General features: G+C 37.5%; 2 protein-coding genes across 2 annotated transcripts in view; both read left to right on the top strand.

The window, feature by feature from the left end:
* The window catches only part of LOC118798656 (receptor-type tyrosine-protein kinase FLT3-like), a 28,124-nt gene extending 18,203 nt beyond the window's left edge, over positions 1–9,921 (top strand). The window contains exons 19-24 of the mRNA XM_036558116.1: positions 405–511; positions 3,620–3,742; positions 4,053–4,164; positions 8,064–8,163; positions 8,758–8,863; positions 8,954–9,921. Of these exons, the coding sequence (XP_036414009.1) occupies positions 405–511; positions 3,620–3,742; positions 4,053–4,164; positions 8,064–8,163; positions 8,758–8,863; positions 8,954–9,151 (746 nt within the window). The 3' untranslated portion in view covers positions 9,152–9,921. The remainder of the gene's footprint in view (positions 1–404; positions 512–3,619; positions 3,743–4,052; positions 4,165–8,063; positions 8,164–8,757; positions 8,864–8,953) is intronic.
* Positions 9,922–10,471: 550 nt separating this feature from the next.
* Positions 10,472–14,146, top strand: urad (ureidoimidazoline (2-oxo-4-hydroxy-4-carboxy-5-) decarboxylase). The gene is made up of 2 exons (XM_036558124.1): positions 10,472–10,719; positions 13,627–14,146. Exons 1-2 carry the CDS (start codon positions 10,545–10,547, stop codon positions 13,980–13,982), a joined length of 531 nt encoding a protein of 176 aa, XP_036414017.1. The 5' UTR covers positions 10,472–10,544; the 3' UTR covers positions 13,983–14,146.
* Positions 14,147–14,238: the final 92 nt, after the last annotated feature.

The raw sequence follows: 14,238 nt of genomic DNA, 5'->3' as shown, positions 1-14,238 counted from the left end.
CACACGTAAGAGGCCAATTTCAGACACCAAAAATATCTGAAATAATCGCCTATATTTGGGCAAAGGGGCAAAAAATCTTTTAAATTTGATATTTGGCTCTGATTATCCAAGACTGCTCAGTTTGTATAGCTGGTGTCAGTTTGATGCTTTGTTACACAGTGAAGTACAAGGTATACAATTTGATCAATATGAATTCAGGAATGAGTGAAGTATCACCATAATCACAACTGCAAAATGAAGGAGACTTTGTTTGTTTCATGCATCTATAAATATAGTAATTTTGTGCAGATTATAATTCTCAAGTTTGCCTTGATAGCATAGAACAAATTGTGACGTAGGCACAGTCTGAACACAGATTTAGTTTGGACAAAATGTTCCTAAATCCCTTTACTTTGCCTTTATAGAAATATTTGAAAGTGAGGATGAAGACCTGCAGACTCTCACCTACGATGACCTCCTAAGTTTCTCCTACCAAGTCGCTAGAGGCATGGAATTCCTTTCCTCCAAAAATGTAAGTCATAGTCGTTGTCTTTATTCAAAGCTTTTATAACCAATATATCTCAATCTGGCCTCTAACATGGTTCACCACCTGCAAACAATTATGACAAAATTTAAACAGCTGTCTTGACTCACGACGGGCAGAACAGCGAAAAAAATAAATGAATTTCAACCTTGCGGCTGATCATAATCTTGATGCTCTCACGGCTAAACGTCCGCTTTATTTACTTCTCCAGTCACTGCTTAGCAACAATTTTACTACCCTCCATTAATTCAGTCATGCTTCCATTTTTTTTTAACATTGACCTAGCGATCCTTCGAATGTACACTCTTAGCAAAAGAGTTCTATATAGTACCAAAAAAGGTACTTTGGCTAGTGGAACCCTTTTTGGTGCTATATAGAACCCTTTTCAAAAAGGGGTCTTTATAGACCTGTCTACAGCACATTCTCCATCACTCTGCTTTCACGATGCAAAGAAACCTTAATCATGCGAAGGGTTCTTTGAGTGTTCGTGGCTCTATATAGAACCATTTTGACTAAAGAACCCTTGATGAACCATCTTTTTTAAGAGTGCACTGTACATTTAAAGCACCAGATATACAAAAGATGTAAATGGGGTTCTGTAAAGGCAAGAAATGATACTGTAAAAATGTACAGAAACACAAATAAAACTTGTCAGCCCAAGTTGAAGAAAATTGCTGCATCGTTGTCGGCAGTGATCTGCAAACTGTCTACTTAAAAAAAAAATACATGGCAGTATGCTTTAGCGTAGGATGTTTGAGTTTTAAGTCTGCTAGTGTTTTATTTGTGTGTTTAGTGTTTTATTTGTCTTTATGTTTATTTCAGTTGTCTGATTTTATGTCGTCTTTATTGCAGAAGCTTGCTTTATAAATAAATGTTGTGTTGTTTTTTGGGTTCAAATTAACATATGTTCTTATTAATATGTGCATAATCTTGTTATTGTTTTCTTTTTACTGCACTACCATATTGGAATACTCAGAATAATGACTGTACTGACTATATAATAATAACTGTCAAAATAAGGCTATGACTTCATTTCATGCCACAGCCGGACACAGCACGTTTGGAAAATGAATTGCCTGCCACTGTCTTTCTGAAACCAGTGCAGGCCAACACAGTCACCTTTCTTATAAACAATAACACTTAAAAGACTTATAATTTAACTTTTCTTTAAGCTATCAAACTTTACAGAAACATTTAATCCAAGAGGCTCCTTTTTCACCATTAAGATAATCTGATTTTAGATCAAAATGCATTTACAGGTGACCTGCCTGACAAAATGGTTGGTATACTGCCATCATGGTGCTGCACAGCCCTCATGTAATCTAATGTGGTATCATAAAAAAAACCCTTTACCACCAAATTAGCTAGCGAGGTTGGGGCCCTTCAAACATTTGTGGCCAGAAGCAGATAACTGGATGATCCAGGCCTGTCTTTCAGTTACTGGAATTATCATAACTGAACTAAACTGAAAATGGCCAGAGAAAAGGCTTACTGTTTGGCCACTGCAAGGTTGAATCCATAGAGGAAGACAAAAAAATACTGCAGGGTTTAAGAAGGTGAAAACGTTCAGCTTTACAAAGTGACATGTCGGTTAGTGTTGACAGTAAGTGACAGCGCAATCTGCATGTGGTTACCAGAAAGACGACTTCTTAGCACTTCCCTTTACGAGTTCTGTGCTGTAAATCCTCTCTCTGCTGACTGTAAGAGCTTTAAATATTTGTACAAGGTAGCTGTGTGTAGTGGTAGTGGACGGCAAGGCCAAAAGTTTGTAACAGGTTAACACTGGGTCATTATTCTGGGATGTCCCTTCATTGTTTAATAAGAACCATTTTAATAACCAAGATAAACTTGAAATATTTTATTGTGCAAAATAAACCTGAACAATATATAGATAAAACTATGCGACCATTGCTTTCGCGCTACTAGTTCCAGGTGATCTATAGCTTGTTGCACAGGCGAGGCCAGGGGACCGCAACAGTCAGACAGCCCCTCAGCCAGGCTTCATCAGTCTGGTGTCCATGTTAGGCTAACCTTAAAAGATCAGTAATTCCTTTCTGTTTGCTTCAAAAAAAAATAATAATAACAAAGTGAACTACTTAAGATGCAATGGACTAGACCGTGTAAGGTGACTAAGGGTCTGCTGTGTTTTCACTTTTATTTGAAACGTGACTGAAACATCCCTGACTCAGCCATTCAGCTAAACGGCATAACGTTAGCAGGGTTTGCTTTATCTGCACTTATTTGTGGCATATCAGTACACCAGTTCTGCTGAAACTCATATCTGAAGAAGAACTTTGATCGGTATACCGCCCACTAGGCCCAGACATTATTTCTCAAATACATGCCAGCCTGGATTTTCTCCCACATTTGACAGATTTGCTCTGCATTGACCACTGCTTTGTTTTTTATTTTATTTTTTGGTCCACTGCAGGATGTTCGGAATGTTGCTGAATGCACTGATTAATTTGTTAAAGTGGAATTTTAACCTTTGGCTGGCTTATAATCAGGAGTAGTGGGTAGTGACTAGTGACATTTTACTCACTTCCATGCACTCAAGTAAAGTTCTCATGGATTTCCATTTTCCTGAGGATTTTCAAGTTACAATACTACATGAAAGTCCAACTAAAAATATTTGTGAGGAAAGGAATCTACGTTTTGCTCGGTTACATTTTAATCACTAACACATAGTTATAAATTCCTTTGTTGTTCCTTTGCAACTGGTCACACTTCTGACTTTTGTGGTCTTATTTTATTTTAGACCACAACAAAAAAAAGGAAGATTCGCATCTAACAAAGTTCATTCCTTTTTTTGATAAATGCTGAATGTGCTAATTTTCGCTGCAGTTCTTTGTTACTCAGTGCTTAAGTAGTTTTTGAGCTGCTCTGCTGATAAACCTTTTATCCAATAATCTACTTTTTATTTAATTTTATTCTATTCATCTGTTGACTGCTTAGCTCTGAGCTAACTTCACAGACTCAACATAACTATCATCAGTTCAGAAATGTGAAATCTAAACAAAGCATCACTTATCAAACACTTAGCCATGCAGTGAAATAAATTCTTTAAGATGTTCTAAAACTGCTTTTCATTCTCAGTGCATTCATCGAGACCTGGCAGCCAGAAATATTTTAGTGACCCAGGGCAGGCTGGTGAAGATCGGCGACTTCGGACTTTCACGAGACATTGAAAATGATTCCAACTATGTGGTGAGAGGAAATGTAAGTACACTCATTAGTTATACAGTATAGTGCATTAGTTGATAAACAGTGGACATTATTTTCAACCACTTCTTTTCAGTAAACCAGCCAACTAAATCGAACTCTTTGTTGCCTTTTGTCTTTGTCTTTAAATCTGTTGCATCAGATGTAGCTATTAACTGAAATCAGCATTCAAAGAATCAGTTCAGTAAATCAAACTCCCGATATTTTATTTTGAAGTTAAACTATGAATCTAAATTACCCATATAATGTTGCTAACATGATGATGGGTATAACTGTAGGTGTTTCTGCTAATTTTCTGTTGTTGCAGGCACGTTTACCAGTGAAATGGATGGCACCTGAGAGTATTTTCAAAGGGATGTACACCATGCAGAGTGACGTGTGGGCCTATGGCATCCTGCTATGGGAGATATTCTCTCTGGGTACAAATAATTACGCACATGCTCACAAACCCATGCATGAAGTTAAAGAGCAGGAACAATCATTAACAGCTACTACACTTTTAAAGTGCATTTACATTATTTGGTACCACCCTAATAAATTCAAGCTAAATGATCAAATGGAGGGAACAAAACTGGACATAATAGTAATTTCTCTACAGTCATCCTGGGCAGTCATACAACATATCGTCACTGTCGGACAAAAACTATGTATCTCCAAAATGGTAACCTTACAGGAGAAGGAAAAAACATTTTTAAGGGAAACAGTAGTGATGCACAACTCCAGAAAACCTCAAATCCGACCCTCGACTCCTGGAATCGATGGAGTTGACTCTTCGACAAGGCAGCTCCAGAACCGGTGATAAAGGGATCGTCTGCACAGACTAAACCATCCTAAACACAGTTTCCTAATTTTTTAGAGGAGCTACAGATTACAAAAAAAAATTGTAGATTATACCAAGTGACACAAGGTAGCCTGACACATGATTACAGATGACTGTTTTAACACATCTTACCATCAGACAGCCTGTTCACGTAACGAGGGGTAAGGGGGAAACTCTGAGTGAGAAAATCATTACTGTAGTCAGAATTCTTTGAAATGAACATTTTTTAATTCTTTTTCAATTCTTTGAAAATGAACTGAGTTTGCATTTCGCAGCAGCTGGATATTATCTTATTCCTCTTTTAATGAGGCTGATCTTTTTATTTGCCAGCTCAGTTCAACCTTATATAATGCAGCATGTACCTTTGTGGTGTGTAGGCTGCACAATTTAAGGTGGAGTGGAAATTTTGAATAAGCAGCTGGCAAATTACAAGCCAATTTCAGCTTCATCCTGTTTTCCACAGCACTCTGTGAAAAACTGCAGTTGTTTTTGGTTTTCTAATCATTGTTTATTACAACACTGATCATGAAGAAAATACAAAGTTGGGGTGCAGAATGGTGCATTGTAGAGGCAGACATATCGAAAACGTTTTTGTGAGCAGAGTTTGTGCTCACAGCAGCTGGTGAGCAGCACTGGCACTGTTTAAAGCTGGCAATTACTCCAAAATTCCAAAACCACACACTACTATTATACTTACTAATTACATACCGCATACTACTATTATACATACTAAGAACATACCGCATACTACTATTATACTATTACACACACTAAATACATACTGCATACTACTATTATATTATACATACTAAGTATATACCACAAACTACTATTATTCTATTATACATATTAAATACATACTGCATCCTACTATTATACTATTATACATACTGCATACAAACCGCATACTACTATTGCACTATTATACGTACTGCATACATACCGCATACTACTATTGTTCTATTATACATACTGCACACATACCGCATACTACTATGATACTATTATACATATTAAATACAAACCGCATCCTACGATTACACTGTTATAGACACTAAACGAACAAATGTACTTCTAATGGTGGCGTACTAATTTTGACATACTATGTACGTTAAAACTAGCATGCCACCATTAGTATAGTAGTACTAGTTTTGTACTACCATTAGTACACCACCGTACCAATGCTACTAATATACCATTAGTATGGTAGCATGTGGTTTTGGACGCAGCTCTAGACTCTCTCCTGCTTCAAACACGTCTCTGTCAGAATGTCCCTCGGGCCAGTGAGGGCTGGAGTCGAAGAATCTATTCTTTTAAAATTAACTCCCCATCAGAAAGAAAACAGTCACGTTGGGCTGTTTTTAGTGCCAGATGGTGCTGCGTCACGTAAGAGGTTTGAAAAAGCCATTTTTACCGTCAAAGCCATTTTAGAGAACAATGCGAGGAAAACTCTTTTGGGCATGTCTTAAACAGAAGAAGCACTCAGCCGCACCAAAAAAAGAAAAAAAGGACTCTGCAACATCCTCAAACTCTGAAACAGAAACTGTCTATCCACAACTATTCACTACTTGGGGGTGGAAGGTACCCACAAATTTTCCTTTTGATATGATCTCAAGTAAATCCATGACTAATATCCAGATACCAAAACCCACACTTTACTTTAGTGTCCATGCCCACATATAAAGGGGATTTCTTATATTTGATATGTACAATGAAAACTAAGAAAACTAACTACTAACTGACTAGTAAATATATTTCCATTAAAAATATTTACTAGTCAGTTAGTAAATACTAGTCAGTTAGTAGTTAGTTTTCTTAGTTTTCATTGTACATATGAAATATAAGAAAACTAACTACTAACTGACTAGTAAATATATTTCCATTAAAAATATTTTAAAGCTTTTGCATTAGTGATAAATAAACTGATTCTTTAGGGCAGGGTTATTAAACTAAAATTTGGGAAGGGGCTGCTACATCAATTTTTTTCTTTACAAAGGTCCAGATAAACAAACTAACATAAGTGAATGGCAACAACAGTTACCTTTAAATGCTTAACTATTAATGACTAGGCAACTAATAAACTAATATAAGACACATCAATTCTAGTTTTATTCTGAACAAAGCTTTATAATCTAATCAGCATTTTAAAACCGTATGGCTGTTGGCTATTGATTGTTAAATACATAAATAAAATAAAATATATCTTTAAAAAATATTTGTCTACAAAATAAAACATTCCAATCTTTTCAAAAGGTAAAACAAATGAAATGAATTTGAAAAAAAAAAATTCAATTCAAGTAATAAAAAATAAAAGTTACTATTGTATTTGTATTACTATGAGTATTTCACACTCGCCGGGCAACACAGGGAACACACAACCACTCCAACACGAATGTTGTGACTTCACCACTCAGACTAGAAAGAGTAAATACAATTAAAAATCTATGAAAATATGTGAAACTGTTCTGTTTCTGATCTGATACCTAGCCCTGTTGGTTCCTTTCCGATTAGCTGCCTTCGACTAAGTCGTTTACTTAAATACATGTAATCGGATAAACTGCATAACGAAGAAAACAGAAACAGCGAGCTCGGCTAAAGTATGAGAGGACACCACACGCAGTACAGCTGATGAACGGAAAACCAACTAACCTCAGTTTAGGTGAGTTAGCGTTAGCTAACTATGCTAAGCTGAGACAAACATACTGTAATGTTATTAGCAATACGTGAGAACCTTTTCGAGTAGCTAAAACATATTTCTAGGCAATGGTAACTCAGTTATTAGTTATTAACAGTTAATGACAGCCTACCTAACCTCTGGGTTTCCCCTTCTGGCGATGCTTCTGTCAACGGTGTGTGACTGAGCTCCAGTCCGGATTCGCTGTTCAGACATCCTTCTTCTTCTGGCTTGAAGCGTTTTCAACACACTCGTTCTCATTAACGTAAATATAATGGTGTGTTTTGTGTGGGAGTTTAATAAAGTCTGCCTTTTATTCCTGTACATTCCTCAACAGCGGCACACTGAAAGACTCAGAGAAAATTGTGTCATTAATTTAAATTTATTTAACGGAAAACGCAGCTAATTAGCAAAACTTGCGACGCTAACTCACGGTAAATTGGGGGGCGTGGCCGTGCGGTGCCGATAGAGTACGAAGCTGAAACAGCGCAGATGAACTCTGGGAGATGTAGGAATCAAGCTCAATAGGTTCCGGAATAGAACCGTTAAATATCTCTGGAACTACATTGCAAAATGTCCTGTTTTTTTCTCTGAATGTTTATTTACAGTGCTGAAAAATGGATAAAGACTATTCGACATCGTAGCTGTTCCTTTAGCTGGGCGTTTATGTCAGATTATATCAAAAAGAGAAAAATCACAAAATATTATGTCAGACAGCAATAATATTCTATCTATTTCTTAAACTCTGTCTTTAAAAATGGTTGATAAGTTGATGCTGCCTTCTAAAACTTCTTTTGCCTAACTCTACTTTCTCCTTCACTCAGGTGTGACTCCATATCCTGGTATAAAAGTGGATAACAACTTCTATGTGATGATTGAGAGAGGATTCCAGATGGAGAGGCCATATTATGCCTCTGAGTCTGTGTACGTCTCTTTTGCTCTCCACTCTCATTAAAGTGATGGTTTGGTCAAAAAACTTGCATAACAATTTTCTTCACACCCCTCATACTTCATACATTCTCCACAATATAGTCAATCAGCCGAGTCAAAAGCTTCACACCTATGATGCCAATGCAAGTAACAGATAATTAAAGCTTATGCACCAGGCTGCCTGCCGAAATCATCACACACTTGCCACGGTCCTCATCAAGTTGTTGTGTAATCTCAAATATACTTGCTTACATAGTTTCTGACACTATATGAAATACTGTTATCTATAAACATGGACAAAAGTAGGGTCATATAGTGTAAGAAACCACTTAAACAAGTATTTGAGATGACTTAACATGGTGTGAGATGAGTATAATGATGTATGCAGATGCTATACTTATGGCTGTAAGTGTCCATTACTTATAGCTACATTAGCCTCGTAACTCCAGGGCAAAACTAAAGAATAAAATTTCACACACCAAACATGTCTCAGATGATCAATTACATTTAGCTTTAACTTTAATAAAGATCACGTTGAAGGCCTGTGCATAGTATATTGTGTGTTCATGGTAATTTATTCTCTGTCAGGTACAACGTGATGTGCCGCTGTTGGGCCCTGGAGCCTAGAGATCGTCCCTGTTTCTCCAAGCTGGTGGCCTTCATGGAATACCAGCTGACTGACGTTGAAGAACAGGTAATTTATTCTGGTACGGTCCGTAAAAGGCCAGAGCTTGTTTGCTACTTTGGATTAAGAAATCTAATATTTCTTCATGTGTTTCTCCAGCTCTACTACAATGTTGGAGAACAGAAGAACAATGATTCCACATACAAGAACGCGCCGGTGATTTTGCAACTTGTAGAAACGGTAGAAGAAGAAGTCGTGTGTCAGTCAGCACTGACAGATTCATCCTGCAATACTGAAACAGCTGAAGAGGATCCAGTCACAAAAGCTGAAACAGTGGAAACAGAGACTTGCATTTAAAAAGCAGGTGTTCAGGATAAGGTCAAAAAAATATTGCAAAACTTCAGTACATGCATTCATTTCTTATTCATATTTACAATACAAGTATTACAATGCAATAAGTTCTTAAATCTTTTCTGCTAAATGACCTTACTGGACAGCCAAAACGCAACACATTTATTTAGAACATGTTTCTAGCCTAGTCTTTATATATTTCACATACATGTACATTTAGTGTTACAGCATGGTCTTTAAGTAAGCAGGTGGCACTTTGGGTTGTTCACAACAAAAGAAGATTTTTTCATCTGAGACTAGGTTTAATTTGTGCCTAGAAAGCCACCTATTCTAGCATTAATCATTGCAAATGACAGACAGTTTTTGGCACCTCAACAATGGTTCTTTTTACAAAACAATAATGCTACAAAACTGCCAGCACTGAAATGTATAATGTGTTTTATTACAGAATTTCTTTGAGAGTTCTTTGAGAGATGAGAGTGTCTGGGGCTGTTAAGTGAACGTCATTGGTCATTATAATATTAAACAAGTACAGCAGAGGGCAACACTGTGTAGGGTGACACTGGAGCGTAGACTAGAACTGAGAAAGGTTTTGCATTACTATTTTAATATCACTTAATCTGAAGCAAATTTCATTTTATATTAGTGTCATCTGTATATTTATTCATCAGAGTACTTTCATACATTTAATACTCACTCAAATACATTTTCACATGTTATTGGTTGATCTATCTATCTTTTTGTCATTTTTCAAAGCATCTTCAATTTTGAACATTAATAGGCCGCACATTTGGAAACTAAGCAGACATTTTGCTCACTTTAACATCTTTTTACAGATTGTCATTTAATGCATACATTGTATAATTTTCCAAATGAACTAGATAGATTGCAGGTTTGGAAACTCATGGTAGTTTGAAATAGTTTTGCAGATTATGGGTTTTATTATCTACATTGTATGATTTTCCAAAGTTTCCAAATACTGAATTTATCATTTTATTTTTCTACTTTTTCACAATTTTGAACATTTGAATAGACTATCATAATATTGCAAATTTAGAAACATGCTTGTTTCCAATAAGTCGTTTGGCTCACTTAAATTCTTAATTTTTTACAAATTACTAACCTAAACCTTGTTGTATTTTAATTTCCTGACATCTTCAAACTTTTTTGAACATCTAAATAAATTGTCAACAGACTGCATTTGGGTACGTGTGGTCTCTTACTTGCCATCATTGAAAATAAAGTGAACCACAGTTCAGTTTTAATGGTCAGGACCCATTGACAGAAAGGTGAAAGTCTCCACCGTGGTGTTTGCACATTAATGTGCTCCTGCGGCCGTTAACCCTTGGGACTTCTTTCTGCTCTTATCGCCCGAGAATGTGTGAGAGACGCCGACACCATGGACATCAACGCCGTGAACGCTCTTACATATGAAGAATTTCTGGAAATTTTTGGCAACGTGGTTGAGAAATGTCCCATCATCCCGGCTGCAATATGGTCACATCGCCCATTCAGAGGTGTCGCAGACATCGAGGCGCAGATATCAGATTTTATCGACAGTCTGCCTGAGTCAGGTAGGCCTACAGCCATCTCTTAACCTTACGAACAGCAAATAGTGTAAAGAATTTGCATGTTTTCAGCAAAGCACAAATACTTATACTCTCAGAATTTAAAGTTCATGCCTGAGGAGGGATCAGAGCACAAACTAACTGCTAAATACATTATTACTGACTAAAGGCAAGGCAAGTTTACTTATATAGCACCTTTCATACACTGCTGTCATTCAAAGTGCTTTACAAATAAGAAAATACAGTCATATAAAAATAAAGAAAATAGAAATTAAAAACATGATTAAAACAATAGATTTGAAAGGGAAATTAAACTAAAATCAAATTAGAAATTAAATGGGGAAAATTAAACATGTAATTTAATCAAAAGTAGTTACTGTTTTTTTGCAAGGCCTGTACTCGACTATTATGTGTGAGCATTTGTGCTATGATTGTTTCATACATTGTTTCAAATGTTTTATTTATGTACACTTATAATAGATGATTATAAACAAGTGTCTTACTATACACATCTATGTGTCTTGTTAAGAACAACACATTTTGTGTTACTTTTAACACAAAATGTGTTAGATAACAACATAGCACAAACTGTCTTGAAACAGATAAGAATATGACACAAAATGTGTTAAATACCATAGAACATTCTTTTTGAGAGTGTAGTAGAAGTGTGAGGAGGGGGGTTTCTATGTGTAAAACAGCAGGGAACTCTCAGGGCCTTCTGAAGGCCCAATGATGTCTTTGAAATTTAACAATACCTACAGTTATTGGGCACTCCTGGTCAAAAGACATTTTTTTTCCAAGCAAAAAGGAAGTAAATACCACCTCTGACTGCCTCTGACTGTGGGACACTGGCTTCCACAATTTGCTGATATTTATAAGGATCCTTCCTGTCTTCTATCCTCCTACCCTACTCCAAAGCACAATAGATCCACACCTATACTTAACACTTAACAAGGTGTTCTTTTCATCAAATGCTGCTCCTTTTTTCTCTAAACATACCTTTGGTGATTGTGGACAAGGAGATCTGTTTTTGCTTCATCACTCCATAGCACTTATTTCCAAAGCCTTCTGGCCTGTCTAGATGTTTATTTTTTTGTATAGCTTGATGTTGACTTTTTTGTAGTGGGATCACAAGATTTCTTTCTGATGACGCTTCCATGCAGATGATATCTTTCCAACAACACTGCGCAATGGGCCAGTACATCACCATTCCCACGCCAACCAAATGTTCCTGTAGCTTCCAGGTAGTGATGTGGTTTGCTTTGCATATCTGACCAGTCTATGAATACTTTTTCAAAACTATTTCTTGCACCTCCAGATCTTGTCTTGATATCAACAGTTCTCCTTCCATTTTAAATGATATTTCAGACAGTGAAGATTACAAGCAGGAAGTGTTTAGATATATTTTACAGTCTACTCTTGGTTTATAAGAGTCAATTATCTTTAGTTTCAAATCCTCACTCAGCCACTTAGAGGAACCCATGACTGTAGCACCAAATTTATTATGCTTTTTGCTGTCTCATCTTGCAATATTTCAAAAGCAGAAAAAAGTACTTTGCTTTATACTGTAACCAAGTTTTCAAAGCATCTTTCGATAAATGTCAGATTTTATTCTCACTAACTAAAGCACCAACAGTAGATGGTAATAATTAAAATCTGAAGGAGTGAAGTTTGAGCAACTGGAAGGTGAGATTAAATCTGTCTAATGGTGCTTTGATCTGTAGCCTGATCGGCTAACTTAATGTTAGCTTAGCGAGTAGCCCCAGACCAAAATAGTGCCACACATTACAGTACAGGTTTGATTCTTACTAACTGGTGCTCTGCTGAAACAAGTGTAGATGATAAAGACTAACATCTGAGAGAGCAAAAGTGCAGTGAGTGGTGTTGGCGTGACAGAAAGCCAAAATCGAACCTGTTCTGCGATGTTTGGGAGAGCGCTTAGTTAGCCGGTCAAACATACCACACGACAGGCGTGGTTCCAACTAACTGATGCTAAGATTACACCCATTTGAAGAACAGTGCAAAGTTGAGTGACTTTTTTTTAGACTGAATGCTGAAATCGAACATGTTGTGTGGTATGTGCAGGGAATCTGCAGCTCTGATACATGGAGCTCTAAGCTGTGGCTGAGCTGCCCGAGAATTTGTAGCGAGAATCGCCACTCAGTAATGTCCTCTGGGTTTGTTAGACGCTTTTTTTTATACAGAGGAATTCATTTCCTGAACAACATAAAACATTTTAACACTGCTGCTATATTTTTTTAGCGCTTTTGAACCGTTATAGAACTGTATAAAGGCGCCTCGTGTATGTTCATGACGTCAGGGAGCACGAACGCTTCCCTCAGCCAATGAGCTGCTCCGATCACCAACCAATTTACACTTAATAGCAGTAATGCTAGCATCCTACTGCCCAAAACACATTTGCTGTAGAAAAAAGGACATTTTCAGGTAAGTTTTCTTTCCTTTTTAGTGAAATACATCCTTCTACTTTCTAAAATTAAAGGATGGTCCTGGAAAAGTGATTAGAAACTATTTTAACTTTTCGTTTTTAGTTGTTTAGCTCTATTCACCCCCATTCTTTTAGGACTCACTCATGAGCCCCCTCTAACATTTTGCAGTCGTGTTTTTGATATAACCGGAAAAACAGGAGGCCAAACTCCCCTTAAACCGGCTCTGGAGCTGCTGTCATACCACCTGACCTCTCACACCACCAATCAATGAGCCCCTCCAAAATATAAACGGGTGGAATATGTTTTTTTGGCCGTTCAGACGTTGAATAGACATTTTACACGTCATAATTTTGGAAAAGTTATTATTGTTCAGTACTGCAGTATGACCGTTATACAGCCCAGCTGTACTCCAACGCACTCTCTCTCTCTCTCTCTCTCTCTCTCTCTCCCTCTCTCTCTCTCTCAGGTAAAGAGGGGATACTCCGCTGTCATCCTGATCTCTCTCTCCCCGCTGTCTCTCTGACTCGCGACTCTGTAGACGAGCAGCGCGCGGCCGGCTTGGTCTGCATGGATTCCGGTGAGCGCGCGCTGCTGCTGGAGTTGTGCGCCCGCTACCGGCAGCGCTTCGGCTTCCCGTTCGTGATCTGCGCTCGCGCCAACAGCGTGGAGTCGATCGGGCACGCGCTCCGGGAGAGAGCGAACGGAGAGCGCGCGCAAGAGCGAGAGCGCGGGATAGAGGAGGTGAAGAAGATCTGCTCACTGCGTCTGCGCCAAATACTGCAGCCACACACTGAGCACAGTACCAGTACTAACAAACTCTGAACTCTTACAGTTACTATAACAAGCAAATTACACTGAAATGTTTAAAATCCTTAAAATCATTTTACAAATAGGACTGAAATAAATTCCAGTCTTTATGCACAATTATTATGGCATGAAAGCATGAAATTCAGAGTCAAATAATAAAAATGTTCCCCTCATGCAAATCAGGCTAAATTATTGAAATTGTGTCACGATTGCAGTATACAAGTGTTTATCCCACACTTGTAGGCAGGGTTGGGATGTATCGGAATACAGG

This window comes from Colossoma macropomum, unplaced genomic scaffold (genome assembly GCF_904425465.1).
Source record: "Colossoma macropomum unplaced genomic scaffold, Colossoma_macropomum, whole genome shotgun sequence".
NCBI classification, from domain to species: Eukaryota; Metazoa; Chordata; class Actinopteri; order Characiformes; family Serrasalmidae; genus Colossoma; species Colossoma macropomum.
This window is presented reverse-complemented; position numbering and strand designations above follow the sequence as displayed.